The sequence below is a fragment of the Cololabis saira genome, chromosome 11 (genome assembly GCF_033807715.1).
Source record: "Cololabis saira isolate AMF1-May2022 chromosome 11, fColSai1.1, whole genome shotgun sequence".
In the NCBI taxonomy this organism is placed as follows: Eukaryota; Metazoa; Chordata; class Actinopteri; order Beloniformes; family Belonidae; genus Cololabis; species Cololabis saira.
Window position 1 is genome coordinate 13261506 of NC_084597.1, and position 18365 is coordinate 13279870.

Genomic DNA, 18365 nt, shown 5'->3' on the forward strand with positions numbered 1-18365 from the left:
CATTATACTAGACTACCACTTACATACAACATATCACATTACAAACACTTAACATGAAACATTTTGTGATCCCAGAGTGTACATTTATATATATGAGCTTAACAATTGATTCTTTAACTGCCGTTTAAATATGGAGATGGACTGTGACTTTTTAAGGCTCATTCAACTCATTCCAAATCTGTGGTCCCCGACACACAACACTCATACTTGTTCCCACAAGTTTACGTTTTTTCCCTATAATAAGGTGTTTATGTCTAGTTTTGTGGGTGTGCTGGGGAACGGAGATTGGGATGAGTTGAGTTAGTCTGGCATTAAACCTGAGACCACCTGATATATTGTACATGCATTATGGAAGTAGTTCTATTCTTTGAGGCGAAGAATACCATAGTGGGCAAACAGGTGGCGAGTAGGTGAATTAAATTCAGTCCAGGAGATGGCACGGATAATTTTTTTTCTGTAAAACTTCACATTTTTTTAGATGACTGGGGTAAGTATTACACCAAATAATATTGCAGTAATTAAATGAGGTTCAAACAAGGTTTTATTAAGAGTGAGAAGGGCAGAGCGTGGAAGCAGGTGTCTCAGTTTGAAAAACAGGCTGACATATTTAGATAGTTTTTCCACAAGGTGATCGATATGACATTTAAAATTTAGACAGTCATCAATGAGGACCCCAAGGAACTTTGTAGAGTTTACTCTCTTTATTTCTTCATCATTTATTACGATCTGAAAGGCCACATTTTCCATATTTATTCAGTTTTTATCGAAACAAAATAATATATAATTTGTTTTCTTAATATTAAGAGAGAGTTTATTTACTTTAAACCAAATGTCCACTTTAGAGAGCTCATTATTAAAGAGGTCTTGTAGTTCATGAAGGATTTTATGTGATATAAAAAGGTTTGTATCATCAGCAAAAATGATTTTTTGGAAGACCTTTGAGCAGTTGACCAGATCATTTGTATAAATAATAATAAAGAGTAAAGGCCCTAAAATGGAACCCTGAGGAACCCCATATTTGATGTGTCTATATTGAGATTTGTTGTCATGGATGTGTACATATTGTTGTCTCTGTGAAAGGTAACTAGTGAACCATTTAAGAGCTGTGCCTCTGATCCCATAGTGGGTCAATTTGTTTAGCAGTATGTTATGATCGATGGTATCAAAGGCCTTTGAGAGGTCCAGAAACACCAACGCCATATTCCCCTTTATCTAGTGCATCGTTTACCCTTTCGAGGAGATCAAGTACAGCCATACAGGTAGTGCTCTTTTTTTTTCTGAATCCATACTGAGATGGTGTAATTATATTTAATTTATTAAAATTATCACTCAGTCTATTGTAAGCAACTCTCTCCAGTATTTTGGAGAATGTAGGTAGTATTGATATGGGGCGATAATTTTCTCTGTCATTTTGGTCACCAGATTTATATACAGGAATGATTTTAGCTATTTTGGTCATTACGGGAACAATACCTGTAGATAGGGAGAGATTGAGACAGTGGGCTAGAGGCTCGACAATTATATTTGCAATAGATTTTAGGATTTTACTATTAATCTCATCCTCACCTGCTGAATTGGAGCTTTTCATAGCCATTATAATGTTTAAAGGAGCTTGAGGCCGGATTGTGGCAAGATTTATGAAAAAAATCCGTATACATTTTAAGTTTTCTAGTAATAATGTCAGATGAAGCGTTCCAAACCCAAAAGAATGAGCCCTCTAGTGTATCTCTCCTTTGCCTTGAACAGGCTGTGTGCTGCAAAATGTGCTGCAATTCGGTCCCGAATCTCCCGCGCTGGGCTGCGGGTGTGACGTCACATGACGCTGCATGTGCGTTCTCCCCGTTCTCCCGTGCCGGCTTCGCTGTTGGCTGCAGTACCCCCAACGGCCGTGGTGGCGAAGGGTGGCGCTAGAGAGTCTCATTTCTTAAAAGGAGCCTCAAGCTCCTTTAAGACTTCATTTTTATTCGTTGGTTTCAGAAAAAAAGAATTTAAATAATTATCTGTCAAGTATTGCTTAAATGACATTCCCTGAGGTTGACTAATCTTCCCCGAAAGGTTTTCCCCTATAGAAACAAAATAATTATTAAATTCATTAGCAAGATTAGTGCAGTTATCATTAGCAGAATCAGGAAGCACAGTGTGTTTCTGACCCCTATTCAGGACATTGTTTAACACCTGCCAAGATCTTTTTTGAATTACCCTGGGATAGTTGTAGGAGTTCACAATAATAATTAGCTTTACTTTTCCTTATAATTTGTGTAAGTTTATTTCTATAAATGGTATAATTATTTTTATTTTCTATACTTGAATTTTTCAGATATCTTCTATATAGTTTATTTTAATATTCCCTTGGTTTTGTGTCCGTCCTCCTGTGGGTGACAGTCTTTTCAGGAATAGTATTATGCATAGAATCAGTTACTTCATGAACCAGGCCGTCATACGCACTGTTCGGATCGTTGCAGAGATAAACAATGTCCCAATCTTTGGCCTGAAGACTAGTATTTAACTGCTGTAAAGTTCTCTCATTTAGTACTCTGATTTTTACAGGGTGATGTGAAGGCAGACAATTTAGAGCAGGGTTGAAAAACAGTATAATTGGAAGATGGTCGGAAATAAAAAAAAAAGCACTCCTGATTCAAGTTTGCTACTTCAAATGTTTTTGATGATATTATCAATGATTTTCCTAGATGAGTGGGTTACTTGGGTGAAAATGTTAATAGTGGGAAAAAAAGCAGATGAATGCAAGGTATTTATAAAGTCATTTTTGATTGAATCATCCCCGGAGATGTCAATATTGAAATCTCCGAGGAGGATGCCGTCATTTATTTATGAGCATTAAAAGCTCTTCCAATTTTGAATTAAAAATGGTTAAATTAGCGGTAAATCACTCCAACAATAAGATTTCTGCTTGTTATATTATTTATCTCAATAAAGAGGGAATCGGTAAGATCATCATTAAGGACAAGGTCCTCACAAACATTTACATGCATGCTAGAATGAACATAGAGACAAACACCTCCACCTAATCTATCTAGTCTATTTTTATGATATAGTGAATAGCCCTCAATATTTGAAGGAGCATGAGGCTCCTTTTAAGAAATGAGACTCTCTAGCGCCGACCTTCAACACGACGGCCGTCGGGGGTACTGCAGCCAACAGTGAAGCCGGCACGGGAGAACGGGGAGAACGCGCATGCAGCGTCATGTGACGTCACATCTGCAGCCCAGCGCGGGAAATTTGGGCCCGAATTGCAGCACATTTTGCAGCACGCAGCCTGTTCAAGGCAACGGAGAGATACACTAGAGGGCTCATTCTTTTGGGTTTGGAACGCTTCATCTGACATTATTACTAGAAAACTTAAAACGTATACAAATTTTTTTCATAAATCCTGCCTCAATCCTGCTTCAAGCTCCTTTAAGGTGTCCATATATGATTTATCATTAAACCAGGTCTCACTACAGCCAATTATGTTGAAACAACAGCCTGTGCTTGAAATCAGAGTTGCTAATTCATCATGGTGTTTATTCAAACGTCTTATATTTAAGTGTAAAGCTGAAAATTTGTTAGTATCATTTAGACATTTGAGTTGCTCAGGAGCATAGTTCATACAGGTTACATTCACACTCATATCAATACAGTGACGCACAGCATCTCCTTCAAAGTTTCAATCGTCAAAGCCCATATAATGATATAGATGAGCTGTAGGTAGCTGGGATCACAACAACCACACACACACACACACACACACACTTTAGCTTTCAGTAACTTCTGATCAGTCCTGCAAGAAAAGCTTCAGTTCTGGGATGTTGGTGGGTTTCTTCACATGAGAAACTTCCTCCAAGTCTTTCTACTTTGACTTTCTTTTTATTCTTTTTCGACTTTATTCTACCTCACTCATTCTTTGGTAGAAAACTTTTGTGCATCATGTTGTTTTTTCTCCCTCTGCTCGACTCTCTTCCTCCTGTGATTTGGTTCACAGACAGTTCTCAGATTTTTCTGCAAACATGAAACATTGCATCGAAACTATCAACTCCTATTTTGGTCTCATACATCCACAAACTATTTTTAACAGCAGCCTCGTGGCTCCTCCACATGATCTCAGGAGCACCGCATTTATTCAACAATCTTCGAGAGAAGAGGTTTTCTTTTTGCAGTCCTTCAGGACATTATTCTTACCATTACACCATTATTCTTCTGCTACGAGCACTCCTGATGGTTAACGGGATGAAAAAAAAGCATGTAGCCGTTTAAAATGCTCCTTTGAGACTTTGATGATCATCCTAACGCTTCATCTTGGAGGAATCTTTGTTTGACATGCTTGAAGAGTGAAAAAATAGGTTTGAATTTCCTCCATTGAGACAAACCCTGGATTGGTACATACTTCTTACAAATGTTCCTGCCCGAGAGCACCAACAACTATTATTCTGAGATCTTCAATAACCCCTTTCATTTCTTCTCGACATTTCTTCTATACACTTCACTTCATCAGTTTCTCATAGGTTATTTTGTAACTATTAAATGCCACTGACATGTAAAGATGATGTGAGCGAGTAGAGTGGACATGATAGGGTTGGACATTTGCACAAATAACAAAATATGCGCCAGTTTAAGTTTTCCAAATGTGAGGATTTCAAGTTTAAACATCCCTTGTGATTTTAAAGCTATATGCAGTTAGTCACTATGCTTTCTCAGAAATGATAATAGCGAGGACTTCCGGTGTAGCGACTAATGGACTAGGACGTGTTTTTTTGAGCTCCTGCAACAACCTTTAAAAATATCTATTTTTGGTACAGCTTTTTCATCTTCCTTCGGTTTATTTTTCCCGACCTTCATTATTCTACTTTGGCCCCGTATTTTTGCCGACCAAAATGCCTCCAAAACTCAAACCATCCGCACCACCCCCGCGGCCCTCTCCGCACGCAGCATCCCCGCCTCGTGGTGACCCCCCGTCCAGCCTGGCCGAGGCCGCCGGGGCCGCTCCTTCACACGACTTTAAGGCCGAGCTGCTCGCATCACTCCGCGTTGAGATGGCGGCTGTTTTTAAATCGGAGCTTCAGGCTGCTTTAAATGAAAACTTGTCGAGCATCAAGACTGAGCTGCAAGCGGTGAAGTCGGAATTATCAAAAAGCATTACAAACATCCAGTCTGATGTGCGCGCTCTGAAGAACACCGTGGTTGAAATGGAAACATCTCTTTCATCCTGCACCGATGACATCACAACCTTACAGGCTAAAGTGGAGCATCTGTCAGCTGAACTGATGAGGCTGGATGGTAAATGCGAGGATCTGGAGGCGAGATCCCGGCGCAATAACATACGGATCGTGGGAATTCCTGAAGATTTTTCCACCTCTTCTGCTGTTACGGATATTCCCTCTCTGCTCAAGGAGGCTTTCAGCCTGGAGAAGGAGCCTCTCCTGGACCGGGCGCACCGCACCCTCCAGCCGAAGCCGAAGCCCGGAGAGCGCCCTCGTCCCATCATCGCCCGTCTGCACTATCATACAGACTGTGTGGATATATTGCGCCGAGCCAGGGCTCAGCAACGGATTACGTGTGGAGAGTTGACTTTTTCTGTCTTTCCCGACCACACCCAGAAGACGGCCCGTGCCCGAGCCGCCTTTAATGACGTCCGCCGCCGGCTCCGCGAGATCCCGGGGATCCGTTACGGTCTGCTGTACCCCGCCCGCCTCCGCATCACCCACAACGGCGCAGAAAGGGAGTTCAGGTCGGCAGAGGAGGCCAGCGCTTTCATCACGTCGCTCAAAGTCTAGTTGAACTTTTTTCAGTTCATCAGTGTCGGTTTTTTTTTTTTTTTTTTTTTTTTCTCTCCCATATATACACGGTATGTGGTTTTCAGTTTAACTTGGTCGTGATTGGTTGTACCTCTCTGTTAATGTTGCTGGGCTTGCAGGAGCTCAACACGAAGCTTGTTAGTTATTATCTTGTTAGTTATGCTTAAAGCCGTAAGTGTTCTTTTCAGGGATCTGACTCCTTCTGGAGTTTGCACTGGGTTCTCCATCGTTTGGGGATGGGGTCGTTGTAAGTGCAATTGGGGGGTGGGGGGTGGGGGGTTCAGTAGGTTAAGTTTGTTGTTGTTTTCAATTTCCCCCCTTTTTTTTTTTATTTTTTTATTTTTTATTTTTTTTTTTTTTTTTTCTCCCCCTTTTTTTTTTTTTTTTTTTTTTTTTTTTTTTTTTTTCTTCTTTCCTCTTTCTTTCTTTCTTTCTTTCCTCCCTCCATCCCTTTCTTTCCTTTCCTTCCTTGGGGATCCGCATTCGGTACATCTCTATCTTTAGGAATTTAACATATGGCCACTAATACTGGTACTTCTGTGAGGTTGTTGAGCTGGAATATTAAAGGCATGGGGAGTCCAATTAAGAGATCGAGAATATTTGCTCACCTGAGACGTCTTAAAGCTGACTTAGTGTTCCTTCAGGAAACCCACATGCGCACCAAAGACCAGGTCAGACTTAAATGTCCCTGGGTTTCTGAGGTGTTTCACTCTGATTTCAACTCTAAGGCCAGGGGGGTTGCTATATTAATTGGTAAGTCAATGCAGTTTTCAGCATCTAAGGTGATTTCAGACAAAAACGGCAGATACTTAATTGTGGCGGGTACGCTATTTCATATTCCCATATTATTAGTTAATATATATGCCCCCAATTTTGACAACCCACACTTTATGAACAAGCTTTTTGAATGTCTCCCCTCATTGAACGACAGTCTTCTTATAATTGGCGGGGATATGAACTGCGTAATTGACCCCAAACTAGACCGCTCCAGCCCACGAAATCTGACTCCTTCTTCAATGTCGAGGTCTCTTTCAGATTTTGTGTCCAAGAACGGTTGCACCGATCCTTGGAGATTTTATAACCCTTGTACCAAAAAATATTCCTTCTTTTCTCAGATGCATCAATCTTTCTCTCGGATTGATTATTATTTTATTGATGCTAAACTAATTCCCAAAGTACTGTCTGTTGATTATCATCCTATTGTGATCTCCGACCACGCTCCTCTTTCTTTGGATATTCAGTTCTCTTCACAGCCACGCTACTCAACATCTTGGAGGTTCAATACATTACTTCTCTCAGATAATAAGTTCACCAATTTTATTACAACTAAAATTGATGATTACATCTCTATAAATCAAAATGATATGGAACCAATTTCATCTTCACTGCTGTGGGAATCATTAAAAGCATATTTGCGGGGACAAATTATCTCCTTCTCTGCTCACTTGAATAAGTCCCGGAAAGCCAAATTACAAGAACTCTCTATTAAGATCACAAAATTGGACCAACAACTTGCTACTTGCCCCTCTCCCAGTTTTCTTAAGCAACGTGTCGATTTACAGACTGAATTTGATCTCCTTACCACTAATGACGCAGAGCGACTTCTCTTACGATCACGCTCCGTATATTATGAACATGGAGACAAGGCAAGTCGGCTCATGGCTCATCAGCTACGTCGCCAGGCAGCCTCACGTATGATCCTTCAGATAAAAGATTCATCAGGCTCATTGCATCAGGATCCCACCGCCATTAATTCTGTCTTTCACTCATTTTATTCCTCTTTATATACGTCTGAATCTCCATCTGGCTCCACTGAATTGAATTCATTCTTAGATAGCCTCAACTTTCCTGTTATAGGCTCCGATGCTGCTAAAAATCTTGACTCGCCATTAACGGTAGAAGAAATTAATCTCGCTGTGAGAAGTATGCAAAATAACAAAGCTCCTGGCCCTGATGGATTTCCAGTGGAATTTTTTAAGAAATTTCAGGATAAATTGTCCCCTTTATTGCATGCTGTTTATAAGGAATCACTGGAACATGGCACTCTCCCTCCCACTTTAAGGCAAGCCTCCATAAGTCTCCTCTTAAAAAAAGATAAGGATCCAACTCTCTGCGGCTCATACAGACCTCTTTCGTTAATAAATGTAGATGCTAAGATCCTTGCTAAAGCCTTGGCTTATCGCTTGGAGAACATTGTGCCAACTATTGTCTCAAATGAACAGACAGGATTTGTTAAGGGGCGACAGTTATTCTTTAATGTGCGGACACTTTTAAATATTATTCACTCTAAAACTATCACCACAACACCTGAAGTCGTAATCTCAGTCGATGCTGAAAAGGCATTTGATAGGATTGAATGGGACTATTTATTTACTGTACTGAAGAAGTTTGGGCTGGGGAATGGGTTCATTTCTTTGATTCGTCTCCTTTACACGTCTCCACAAGCAAGCGTTTCCACTAATGGCATTCAGTCCAATTTTTTTACTCTAGCCCGTGGCACCAGACAGGGGTGTCCCCTCTCTCCCCTATTATTCGCACTAGCTATAGAGCCCCTGTCAATCTTTCTGAGGTCCTCCCCCACTTTTACTGGGATCTCCCGATTGGGAACAGAATATAAGCTGTCACTTTACGCTGATGACTTACTGTTATATGTCTCGGATCCTGTCCTCTCCATTCCTTCAATTTTATCTGCTTTCCAGAGATTCGGGTCTTTCTCAGGCTATAAAGTGAACGTATCTAAAAGTGAATGCTATCCCATTAATGACTCAGCAACACAGCTCGTACAGTCAGATATCCCTTTTAAGATTAGTCCTTCCGGCTTTAGGTATCTTGGGATCAACGTAACCAGAACGTTAAGCTCTCTTTTTTCTGCTAATCTCTCACCTTTAATGTCTACAATTAAATCTGACCTCCATAGATGGAAAAGCTTACCTCTTTCATTAATTGGAAGAATTAACGCAGTTAAAATGAATATTTTGCCCAAATTTCTATTTCTGTTCCATTGTCTTCCACTTTTCTTACCAAAACACTTTTTTAAAATAATTGATCAAACTATTTCTGACTTCTTATGGTGTGGGAAGGCTCCTAGAATCCGCAAATCCACACTTCAGAGATGTAAATTCAATGGCGGACTGGCACTTCCCAATTTCCAACTGTATTATTGGGCAGCACATATTCAAAAAATTTCATTTTGGTTCAAATCGGTGAATATGCCATGGTGTAAATTGGAGGCACAGTCATGCATTTCATCCTCTTTACCTGCTCTACTTACCTCATCTATTCCATCCAACCTCTCTGTCTTTACAAATAATCAAGTGGTTCACTCCACACTTAAAATTTGGTATCAATTTAGGAAACACTTCAAATTTAAGTCAGCATCTACTTTAGCTCCATTACTGAACAATCATTTATTTCGACCTCCGCTTACAGATTCAACCTTTCTCATATGGCATAATAAGGGCCTGAAAAGTTTTGGAGATCTTTACAAGGATGGTATCTTTCGCAGCTTTGCAGATCTCTCAGGTGAATTTAATCTCCCGCCTTCTCATCTCTTTCGATACTTTCAGATTAGACACTGCGCTAAAGCTTTGTTTCCAGTTTTTCCATCCTCTCCGCTGACTCTACAGTGGGAGGTGCTTTTAAACCATGATCCACTTCAAAACCAGAGGACCATGGCCGGTTTACTTCAAACCAAAAAGACATTTTGGCTTTTACTTCCTTACTGGCAAGACGCCACCTTCTTCTCCACTGGAAGTCGACTAAGGCTCCTTCTAGTACCCAGTGGCTCAACGACACCATGTTTTTTCTGAAGCTGGAAAAGATTAAATATTCACTGAAGGGTAGTTGCAACAAATTTTATAATAAGTGGCTTCCCTTTCTTACATTCTTCCACTCTCTCCAGTCCCTGCCTCCTGATTGACGGATCCCCCCCCCCCTCCCTCTCTTCTCTCATTCCTTTCTTTCTTCCTCCTTTTTATTTATCTTTTTATTTACTTTTCTTTTGTTTTTGGGTTTTTTTTTTTTTTTTTTTTTTTTTTTTTTTTTTTTTTTTTTCCCCTTTTTATTCATCTATTTTTTTAATTCATACTGTTTAGCTTAAATACTTAAATATTACTTGTATATAAGAATATAATAATTTTCGTGTATTTGTCATTGTTTTGTGTGGATTTTTTGTTCTGTTCTTAATTCCAAAAAAAAAAAAAAAAAAGGAGGTAGACTGTATATCTTTTTTTTGTTTATTCCTGTTCAACTGTGCCTTACCCCCTAATAAAAATATCAAAACAAAAGAAATGATAATAGCTATTTTTTACATTTTCATTTATGACGAAGCCCTGCCTTTATCCAGAGCAGTGACAGCAGCGCTTCACCATCCCCAGCTGGTCAAGTAGCACATCACTAACACCTACGATGACTGAGAGGACCGAGGGGGAAGTCATGCATGCTGCAGCTCTCCCTCCTAGGTTACACCTGGGGTCACTATAGGGCTGGGCAATATATCGAGATTTGAATGTATATCGATATATTTTCAAACGCGATATGGTACGAGACAATATTGTTTATATCGATTTAAAAAAAATAAAAAAATTATGATTTTGATATACAGTAGCTTATTTTGTGACAAATTGACTTGAATGTTTTATTTGAGATTTGCACAAATGTTTTGTTATTTGCACAACTGTCAACCTCAGTGGAAAAGTCTGCCTGTTACTGTCTACATTGTATTAATTGCACAGTGTATTTTAATTTAATTGTTATGCAGGAAAGGGATATTTGTTTTATTTTATTCAAGAAGCATTTTTATTCTATATATGCAGGCAGTTTATTTTTATTTCATTTGTTTTGTACATTTTGATATTGTGCAGACCTCTGTTAATAAAGGAACCTGTGTGACATTTGGCACGAGGCTTTCTATTAAAACTAACTGTTTTTTTAAGGGTTTGCCTCAGAAAAAAATGAAGCTAACAGAGATGCTATGCTATAATGCTTTGGGGGAAATCCCAATTATGGCACAGAAAAAATATCAATATTTATCGAGTATCGCCATTCAGCTAGAAAATATCGAGATATGACTTTTGGTCCATATCGCCCAGCCCTAGGTCACTACTACTGGAAACCTGCATATCCTCAAACGCAGTGAAATATCCATACGGCAGTGTTTGGTTAACTACTTTAACCACTGCTGACCTACAAATGAGGACAGTCTGGGTGGAGATGGCCCTATATGTAGGGAACATTGTCTTGTCTCTCTCAGAAGAATGCAGTGATGGAGTAACTGTATATCAGCGGCTCTGGTACAGTCACACTACAAGCAAACAACAGTGAACTAAACATGAAGTGGGCAGCTGTGGTAAAAAAGTGGAGTTCAGTTAGTGATGGAGTGACATCTACCCTCTTCTTTCCTAAGTGATTAAACATCCAGCACATTTGGGACTATCTTTCCCGAGGATCACCATATCTGCCATATCTGACTTGCTCATCTCAGGAAGTGAAGATAGTACTCTGAAGTTTCAAAGACCACGGAAAAGGTCTAACAAGATGAGAGCCGAGGTCTGTGCTGCACCTCCAGCGTTGCTTCAGGGCTTCTCTCAGAGACAGCACAGCTGTCTCTGGTGAAGTGCTGTAAAACCTAAAACCGGACTTAAAGTGGCTCTTCTGCTAGAGGAAGTATGAGCGGCGTTTGAAAAATTTGGGTGACAGCCGACAGTCTTGAATGCAGCCAAAAAGATTGATAGTTCTCAGTTTTGACAGGGTTCAGACCAGGGTTATAATAGTTTTGAATTTTTCATTTTAGTTTAGTTTTATTTCGTTTTGACTTTTTCTCCTTCAGTTTTAGTTTTAATTCGTTTTTAGTGTGGGTTTGCTAGTTTTTATATTTTCAAAAATGCTTAGTTTTAGTTTAGTTTTTATTAGTTTTGACGTCACGCACCGTGAGGCGTTCAGGTGCCGTAGCTGCCAGTTGGAGATAAACGGCCAGAGCGGAATAAATTGATCAAACCAAGAGGCTTATATTGACAGGGACGAAAACGGAGGAAATTATATCTATAATTTCAGTTTGTTTTAGTTAGTTTTTTAAATATGCAATATAGTTTCAGTTAGTTATCGTTTTTGTCTTTTAATTTTCGTTTTTATTTAGTTCAGTTAACGAAATAGTTTTTTCAATTTTAGTTTTCGTTATTTCGTTCGTTTTCGTGAACGATAATAACTCTGGTTCAGACGCTGCTTTTTGAGCATTGGTGCTACAATAACCTCTCTGAATGCAGTGAGAGGTTTATGGCTGGAGGAAGTGAAGGTAAACTGAGTCATAACTTCAAGGTGGAGAATAATTTCCTGAGTGCCAGTGGCAGTGCTGATCTTATAATTATTATAGGCAGATTTGGCAGGACTGACGCTGGATGTGAAGGCGGATGGGAGCGATTGATAGCCCGTGAGATCACGCTGTTATCTCAGATTCATATGCAGGTTTTGGAGAGCATCAGTCAGCCATGGGTGAAGCAGGTTAGAGCGGGCAGGTTTTGTTGATAGACGACACAGATTATCCAGACGTGAGCTCACAGTCGGGCGAAGAGACCGTGCAGCATCATTAACCTCTTGTGAGAAAAAAAAAAAAAAAGAGCTAAGAGGAAGTAGGGCGGAATCAACCGCAGTGGAAAAATGTCATTTCAGAGGTTACAGCAGAACAAGAGGTGGCCATTAGCGGCACATAAAGAAGTTGATTCAGTAGTGGTAACAGACCTGAAGAGACACAACTACAATGATCTACAAATGGACTTCTCTGGTGATTGCAACTTCTGCTGTGATAATTGAAGCTGAAACATGCTCAAATATGATGTTTGATTATCTCAAAATGTATCATTGAGGTCATGTTAGGGCTGGGCGATATGGACCAAAAGTCATATCTCGATATTTTCTAGCTAAATGGCGATACTCGATATATATCGATATTTTTTCTGTGCCATAATTGGGATTTCCCCCAAAGCATTATAGCATAGCATCTCTGTTAGCTTCATTTTTTTCTGAGGCAAATCCTTAAAAAAACAGTCAGTTTTAATACAAAGCCTCGTGCCAAATGTCACACACGTACCTTTATTAACAGAGGTCTGCACAATATCAAAATGTATAAAACAAATGAAATAAAAATAAACTGCCTGCATATATAGAATAAAAATGCTTCTTGAATAAAATAAAACAAATATCCCTTTCCTGCATAACAATTACATTAAAATACACTGTGCAATTAATACAATGTAGACAGTAACAGGCAGACTTTTGCACTGAGGTTGACAGTTGTGCAAATAACAAAACATTTGTGCAAATCTCAAATAAAACATGCAAGTCAATTTGTCACAAAATAAGCTATATCAAAATATTTTTAAAATATTAAAAAAAATTTTTTTTAAATCGATATAAACGATATTGTCTCGTACCATATCGCGTTTGAGAATATATCGATATATATTAAAATCTCGATATATCGCCCAGCCCTAGGTCATGTTCATTATTTCAATTAGAAAGCAAGCTACCACTGAATTTCTTTCTTGCATGATCAAGTCTTTCACGAAAACAAAACCCTATTCAATTAGTTTTTACAGATTTGTTAATGCGTGCATATTTTGTGGCGTGTGCAGATGGGAAGGAAGCACCTTTGGCTGCAAATATTGCATGCCTACATCCCGAGTAAATGGCAGTAAACACCGCAGGATGACTCAAGCTTTAGAGCAGATAAAAACACTTTTTCCCTAAAGCGTGTAAAAACATTAGACTGCTGTTATAATGACTGTGTGTGTTGTGAGTCTCTGATATGAATCAGTCGTCTTTGTAGCTGCGTGATTCAAAAACATCATCTATTCTCATTCACATTTTGCAAAAGATCTGTCTGCTCAAAGCTCCAGACCGGGTGCTCACCTTAGGATGGATTTGACTGATAGTGTTTTGGTCGGGCTGTAGGGGAGGCTGATCTTCAAAGTCCCCTGAGCGAGAAAAGACCAACACAGATCAGGTATTAAAAAAGTTATTGCGACGTCAGCAGCGTTTGCCTTTTCCTTTGAGGGATTACTTCTTTAAAACTCATTTTTTGTGCTTCCCATAACAGGTTTTAGGTGCCAAAGAAGGAAGATCCCACAGCGCTAAACAACATTCCAAACATACAACTTTTTCCCACATTAGAGTTTGAATAGTTGGAAACTTTTTTTTTTCAGTTACACAATGATAACAACAAATTCATAAACATTTTGTACCGGGTAGAGTCTGACAGAAACAAGACAAATCAATGCTATCATAATGGAGGTGCACAACCCTAATCAGGTTCCAGACGAGGCTGCAGGACAAAATTAGATCCGAGCTATCTTGGTCATGTAACTGAATCACTAAACAGAAAACACACGCTAATCAACATGCATCTCATGGGCGGCGACTCAGAGGCCGAGCAGCAAAGTCTCTCAAGATAGCTGTTTGTGGTTATTCTACGTTAAAAAAAACCCTACAACTGTGACTGCAGGAAACAAGAAAATATTCATATTTAGGACCACTTTGTGCACTTTGTAAACTCACCGTCTTCCTCCAGAGGATGGCTCGGTACTGAGGAACCCGCTGGTTGTTCTGGTCCGAGAGGACAACTGACAGGTAGAAAGGGTTCTTCTCTGCGTCGGTCCCTACATAATTCTGGTGGACTGAGGAAACACACAAAAAAGAAAGAGTTAAAAAAAAGAAGCTATTTAATACACTCACCCAATATTAAAGCTGCAGTTGGTAAGTTTATTTTTTGTTGATTTGCTGAAATTACCACTATTTTCTTATAAGATTACGGAGATGACGTAAATTAAGAAATATATGTGCTCCTTTGGCACCACCTGCAGCTCGCAATGCAGTTTACGAGCTCCCACCGCTCCCCGTTGCAGCTCCTCCAATCACAGCCAGGGGGCGGGCTTGCCAAACATCAATCACAAATGCCCCCCCTCCCTTCCAGCTTTGAGCTTCACGTAAACATTTGCACGGCACCACTTGAGGAAAACTAGATGTGAAGCGGTTGTAAGAGCTTTCTTGAAAGGGCGGGCAGACAAACACCGCATGCGGATATCGCCGATTTCTCGGCAGTTGCTGCTCACATGTGTAAGCAAAGTACGCAGAAGAAGAATGTTCAGTGTTGGGTGTAACGCGGTACAAAGTAACGCGTTACTGTAACGAGATTACATTCGCCAGTAACGCAGTAATGTACCGCGTTACAGTTGTAATTTGGGTAATCCCGTTATAGTTACTCTAAGACAAAAAAAATATGTTACTTTAGTTACTTTAAGCTTTTCAGCTACATGTAGAACGGGAGAACAGAAAAGAAAATCAAACTTGCCTTTCATGCATCTTCACGCGTTGCGCAACACTTGCCTGACTTAAGGCTGATTTATGGTTCTGCGTTAAATCGACGCAGAACCTACGGTGTAGGGTACGCGGCGACGCACACCGTACGGTGCGCATCGCCGCGTACTCTACGCCGTAAGTTCTGCGTTGGTGTAACGCAGAACCATAAATCAGCCTTTAACGTGATTTGACGTGATTTAACGGGATGTTACGTGATTTTACGTGATTTTACGGGACTTCTGGTGCTGATCTGGGCACTGCAGTAATAAGGTTCCAACAACAGGATGTCTCAGAAAATTTGAATATTGTGATAAAGTTCTTTGTTTTCTGTAATGCAATTAAAAAAAACAAAAATGTCATACATTCTGGATTCATTACAAATCAACTGAAATATTGCAAGCCTTTTATTATTTTAATATTGCTGATTATGGTTTACAGTTTAAGATTAAGATTCCCATAATATTCAATTTTTTTGAGATGGGATATTTGAGTTTTCTTAAGCTGTAAACCATGATCAGCAATATTAAAATAATAAAAGGCTTGCAATATTTCAGTTGATTTGTAATGAATCCAGAATGTATGACATTTTTGTTTTTGTAATTGCATTACAGAAAATCACAACATTCTAATTTTCTGAGACAGTCCTGTAAATGTTGTTCATTGGCAATCGAGTTATGGTGCAGCTCAGGTGATACTGCGGAGTAATCCAAAAGTAATGTAACTAGTAATGTAACTAGTTACTCTCAGCAACCAGTAACTAAGTAGTGCAGGGGTTACTTTTTTAAAAGTAACTAGTAATATGTAATGGATTACTTTTTTTTACTGGACCTTTGGGAAGTTCTCCTCTGCAGCTTTAAGCATGTGTAGACATCACAGTTGGCTTATAAGTGAACTTATGATGAATTCTGAATGTTATTAGATGAAAATTTAGCTAATTAAAAAGTTAAATTTTGATCTTTTTTTTCCCCATTCTCACTTTCATCGTGTTTGTGTCTTAACTTGTCTTATTTCTATACTTCCTTTCATTCAGACCCTCTTCAAAGTCTTTTCAACTGACCGGGTAACATCTTCAGACACAAGCACACATCTAAAGCCAATTAGACGCTGCCTCTGTTTTTGTCCTTGTTTGAAGGTTCTCTTTTCTTGTAATGTGTATTTATTCTACAATTGAAGTCTGTAGGTAAGAAATTACTTTGCAAAGTTGTTCTACTTTACATTTTTGTCTGTTACAGACAAAGGCACACTGAGTGTCTGTACTCAATCACAAGGAAGATTGAACATTTGGAGCGATTGTGTTACTGAAGGTGCTTCATCACACAGGAAGTGGCCTCCAGTTCATTATGTGCCGTGCAATGCAGTCATTTCTGCTCAGGCTGTGAGACACAGATGGCTCAGCGGCGGTCCAAACAGGACGAGCCAACTTTCTTGAGACACAGCTCATATTAAACCGGCCACGCCATGGCATCATTAGAACCTGGGTGGAGGAGAAAAGGGATTTTCTACCATCAAAAACGCCTCCGTCTCTCCCTTTCAACTGATTGTGTTCCTTCGTGACTAAAGTCGCGGTAAAGATGCTCAGACTGTGATCTTTCGCAGCCGCCTGCGCTGGATCTCTGGGAACTGGCAGGTTGTTAATGAGGATGATGAAATGATGAGGTTCAGGAAGGTGCAGGAAGAGGCGACGGATTCAAAAGTATTCTTTAACAATCTCCTCTTCTGCTTTATTTTCTCAGCCAGGCTGAATTAGGCTCACTGGTGTTTCGATGGTCGTTCCTGTTGCGTGATCCAGCTTCGACCAAGCTTTAGCTGTTGGACGCGTGGCCTCATGTTTGTCTCCAGAATATTCTGCAGAGCTCGTGGGCGTCTCAGTGGCTCTAAGGTTGCCAGGTCCTGTGGCTACAAAGTAACCTGGAGAGATCACCCCTCCCACCTCGGTGTCATCGCTCCATAGCACATTGATCCAGAATAATTGCTTATTTTTAATGCAGCTTTTTTTTCTCCTTTGATTTGAACCCATACTTAATCAGTCATCTTTAATTGTGCTCATGATCTTGAACAGATAATATACAAAGCAAAGAATAATTCACTCCCCTGCAACATACAAAAACTGTTTAAGGATAGAGATGGGCAATATGAGTTAAGGGGGGAACATAATCTCAAACAACCAACAGTTAAAACAACACTTAAAAGTATGTGTATTTCAGTTACAGGGGTTAAGTTGTGGAATAGCTTGCCAGATAATCTTAAACAAAGTAAAAACATCATACAGTTTAAAAATAGTTTAAAACAGACCATGATTGGTAAAAACCAACAAGATTGAAGGATAAGATGCAAGAGAGAGAATTATGGAATTATGCAGGTAATATTTACTGATCTTTTTGTCCCTGTTTTAATCAGAACTATTTATTATTTATTTTTCCTTTTTTATTTTCTTACTGGTTCTTTGTTGTTACATATATATATATTTTTTTTGTTTTTTGTGTTTGCTTCTTTTTTGGGTAGAAATGCTAGAAAGCATTTGTTGCAGAAAGTGTAAATAATAATAATAATATTAAAGGAGCTTGAGGCCGGATTGTGGCAAGATTTATGAAAAAAATCTGTATACATTTTAAGTTTTCTAGTAATAATGTCAGATGAAGCGTTCCAAACCCAAAAGAATGAGCCCTCTAGTGTATCTCTCCTTTGCCTTGAACAAGCTGTGTGCTGCAATTTGGTCCCGGATTTCCCGCGCTGGGCTGCGGATGTGACGTCACATGACGCTGCATGCGCGTTCTCCCCGTTCTCCCGTGTCGGCTTCGCTGTTGGCTGCAGTACCCCCAACGGCCGTCGTGGTGAAGGGTGGCGCTAGAGAGCCTAATTTCTTAAAAGGAGCCTCAAGCTCCTTTAAAGGGTAGGCATTTATAAGCTCAGAGCTTCAGCCTATTCCTTTTTGATCCAAATGATTACAAGATATGCTATGAATGAGTGTACCATATTGAGCACATGATCGAAATAAATAAATTAAAAAAAAAAAAAAAAAACATTTAACATCTTCAATGAGACCTGAAGGGTCTGATCTAAAGCCACTGTTTTGTTTTGAATTTGTGTGAGCGGGCCACCGTCCGCCCTTCAGGGTAAATGTGCTTGGACGTCTATGTCTATGTTTTTAAAAAACATTTAAAAAATGTTTTTGACTGTATGTCCTGCTTTCATGGGCTTCTTTTGTTAGTGGTGTGTGAAATTAAAAGA

General features: G+C 39.5%; 1 protein-coding gene across 5 annotated transcripts in view; it reads right to left on the reverse strand.

The window, feature by feature from the left end:
• garnl3 (GTPase activating Rap/RanGAP domain like 3) overlaps window positions 1-18365 on the reverse strand; it is a 144182-nt gene that overhangs the window by 43989 nt on the left and 81828 nt on the right. For all 5 annotated transcript variants that reach the window (XM_061733780.1, XM_061733777.1, XM_061733779.1 and 2 more), the window contains exons 5-6: window positions 14337-14455; window positions 13692-13756 (exon numbers count right to left, since the gene is read on the reverse strand). In XM_061733780.1, the coding sequence (XP_061589764.1) occupies window positions 13692-13756; window positions 14337-14455 (184 nt within the window). The remainder of the gene's footprint in view (window positions 1-13691; window positions 13757-14336; window positions 14456-18365) is intronic.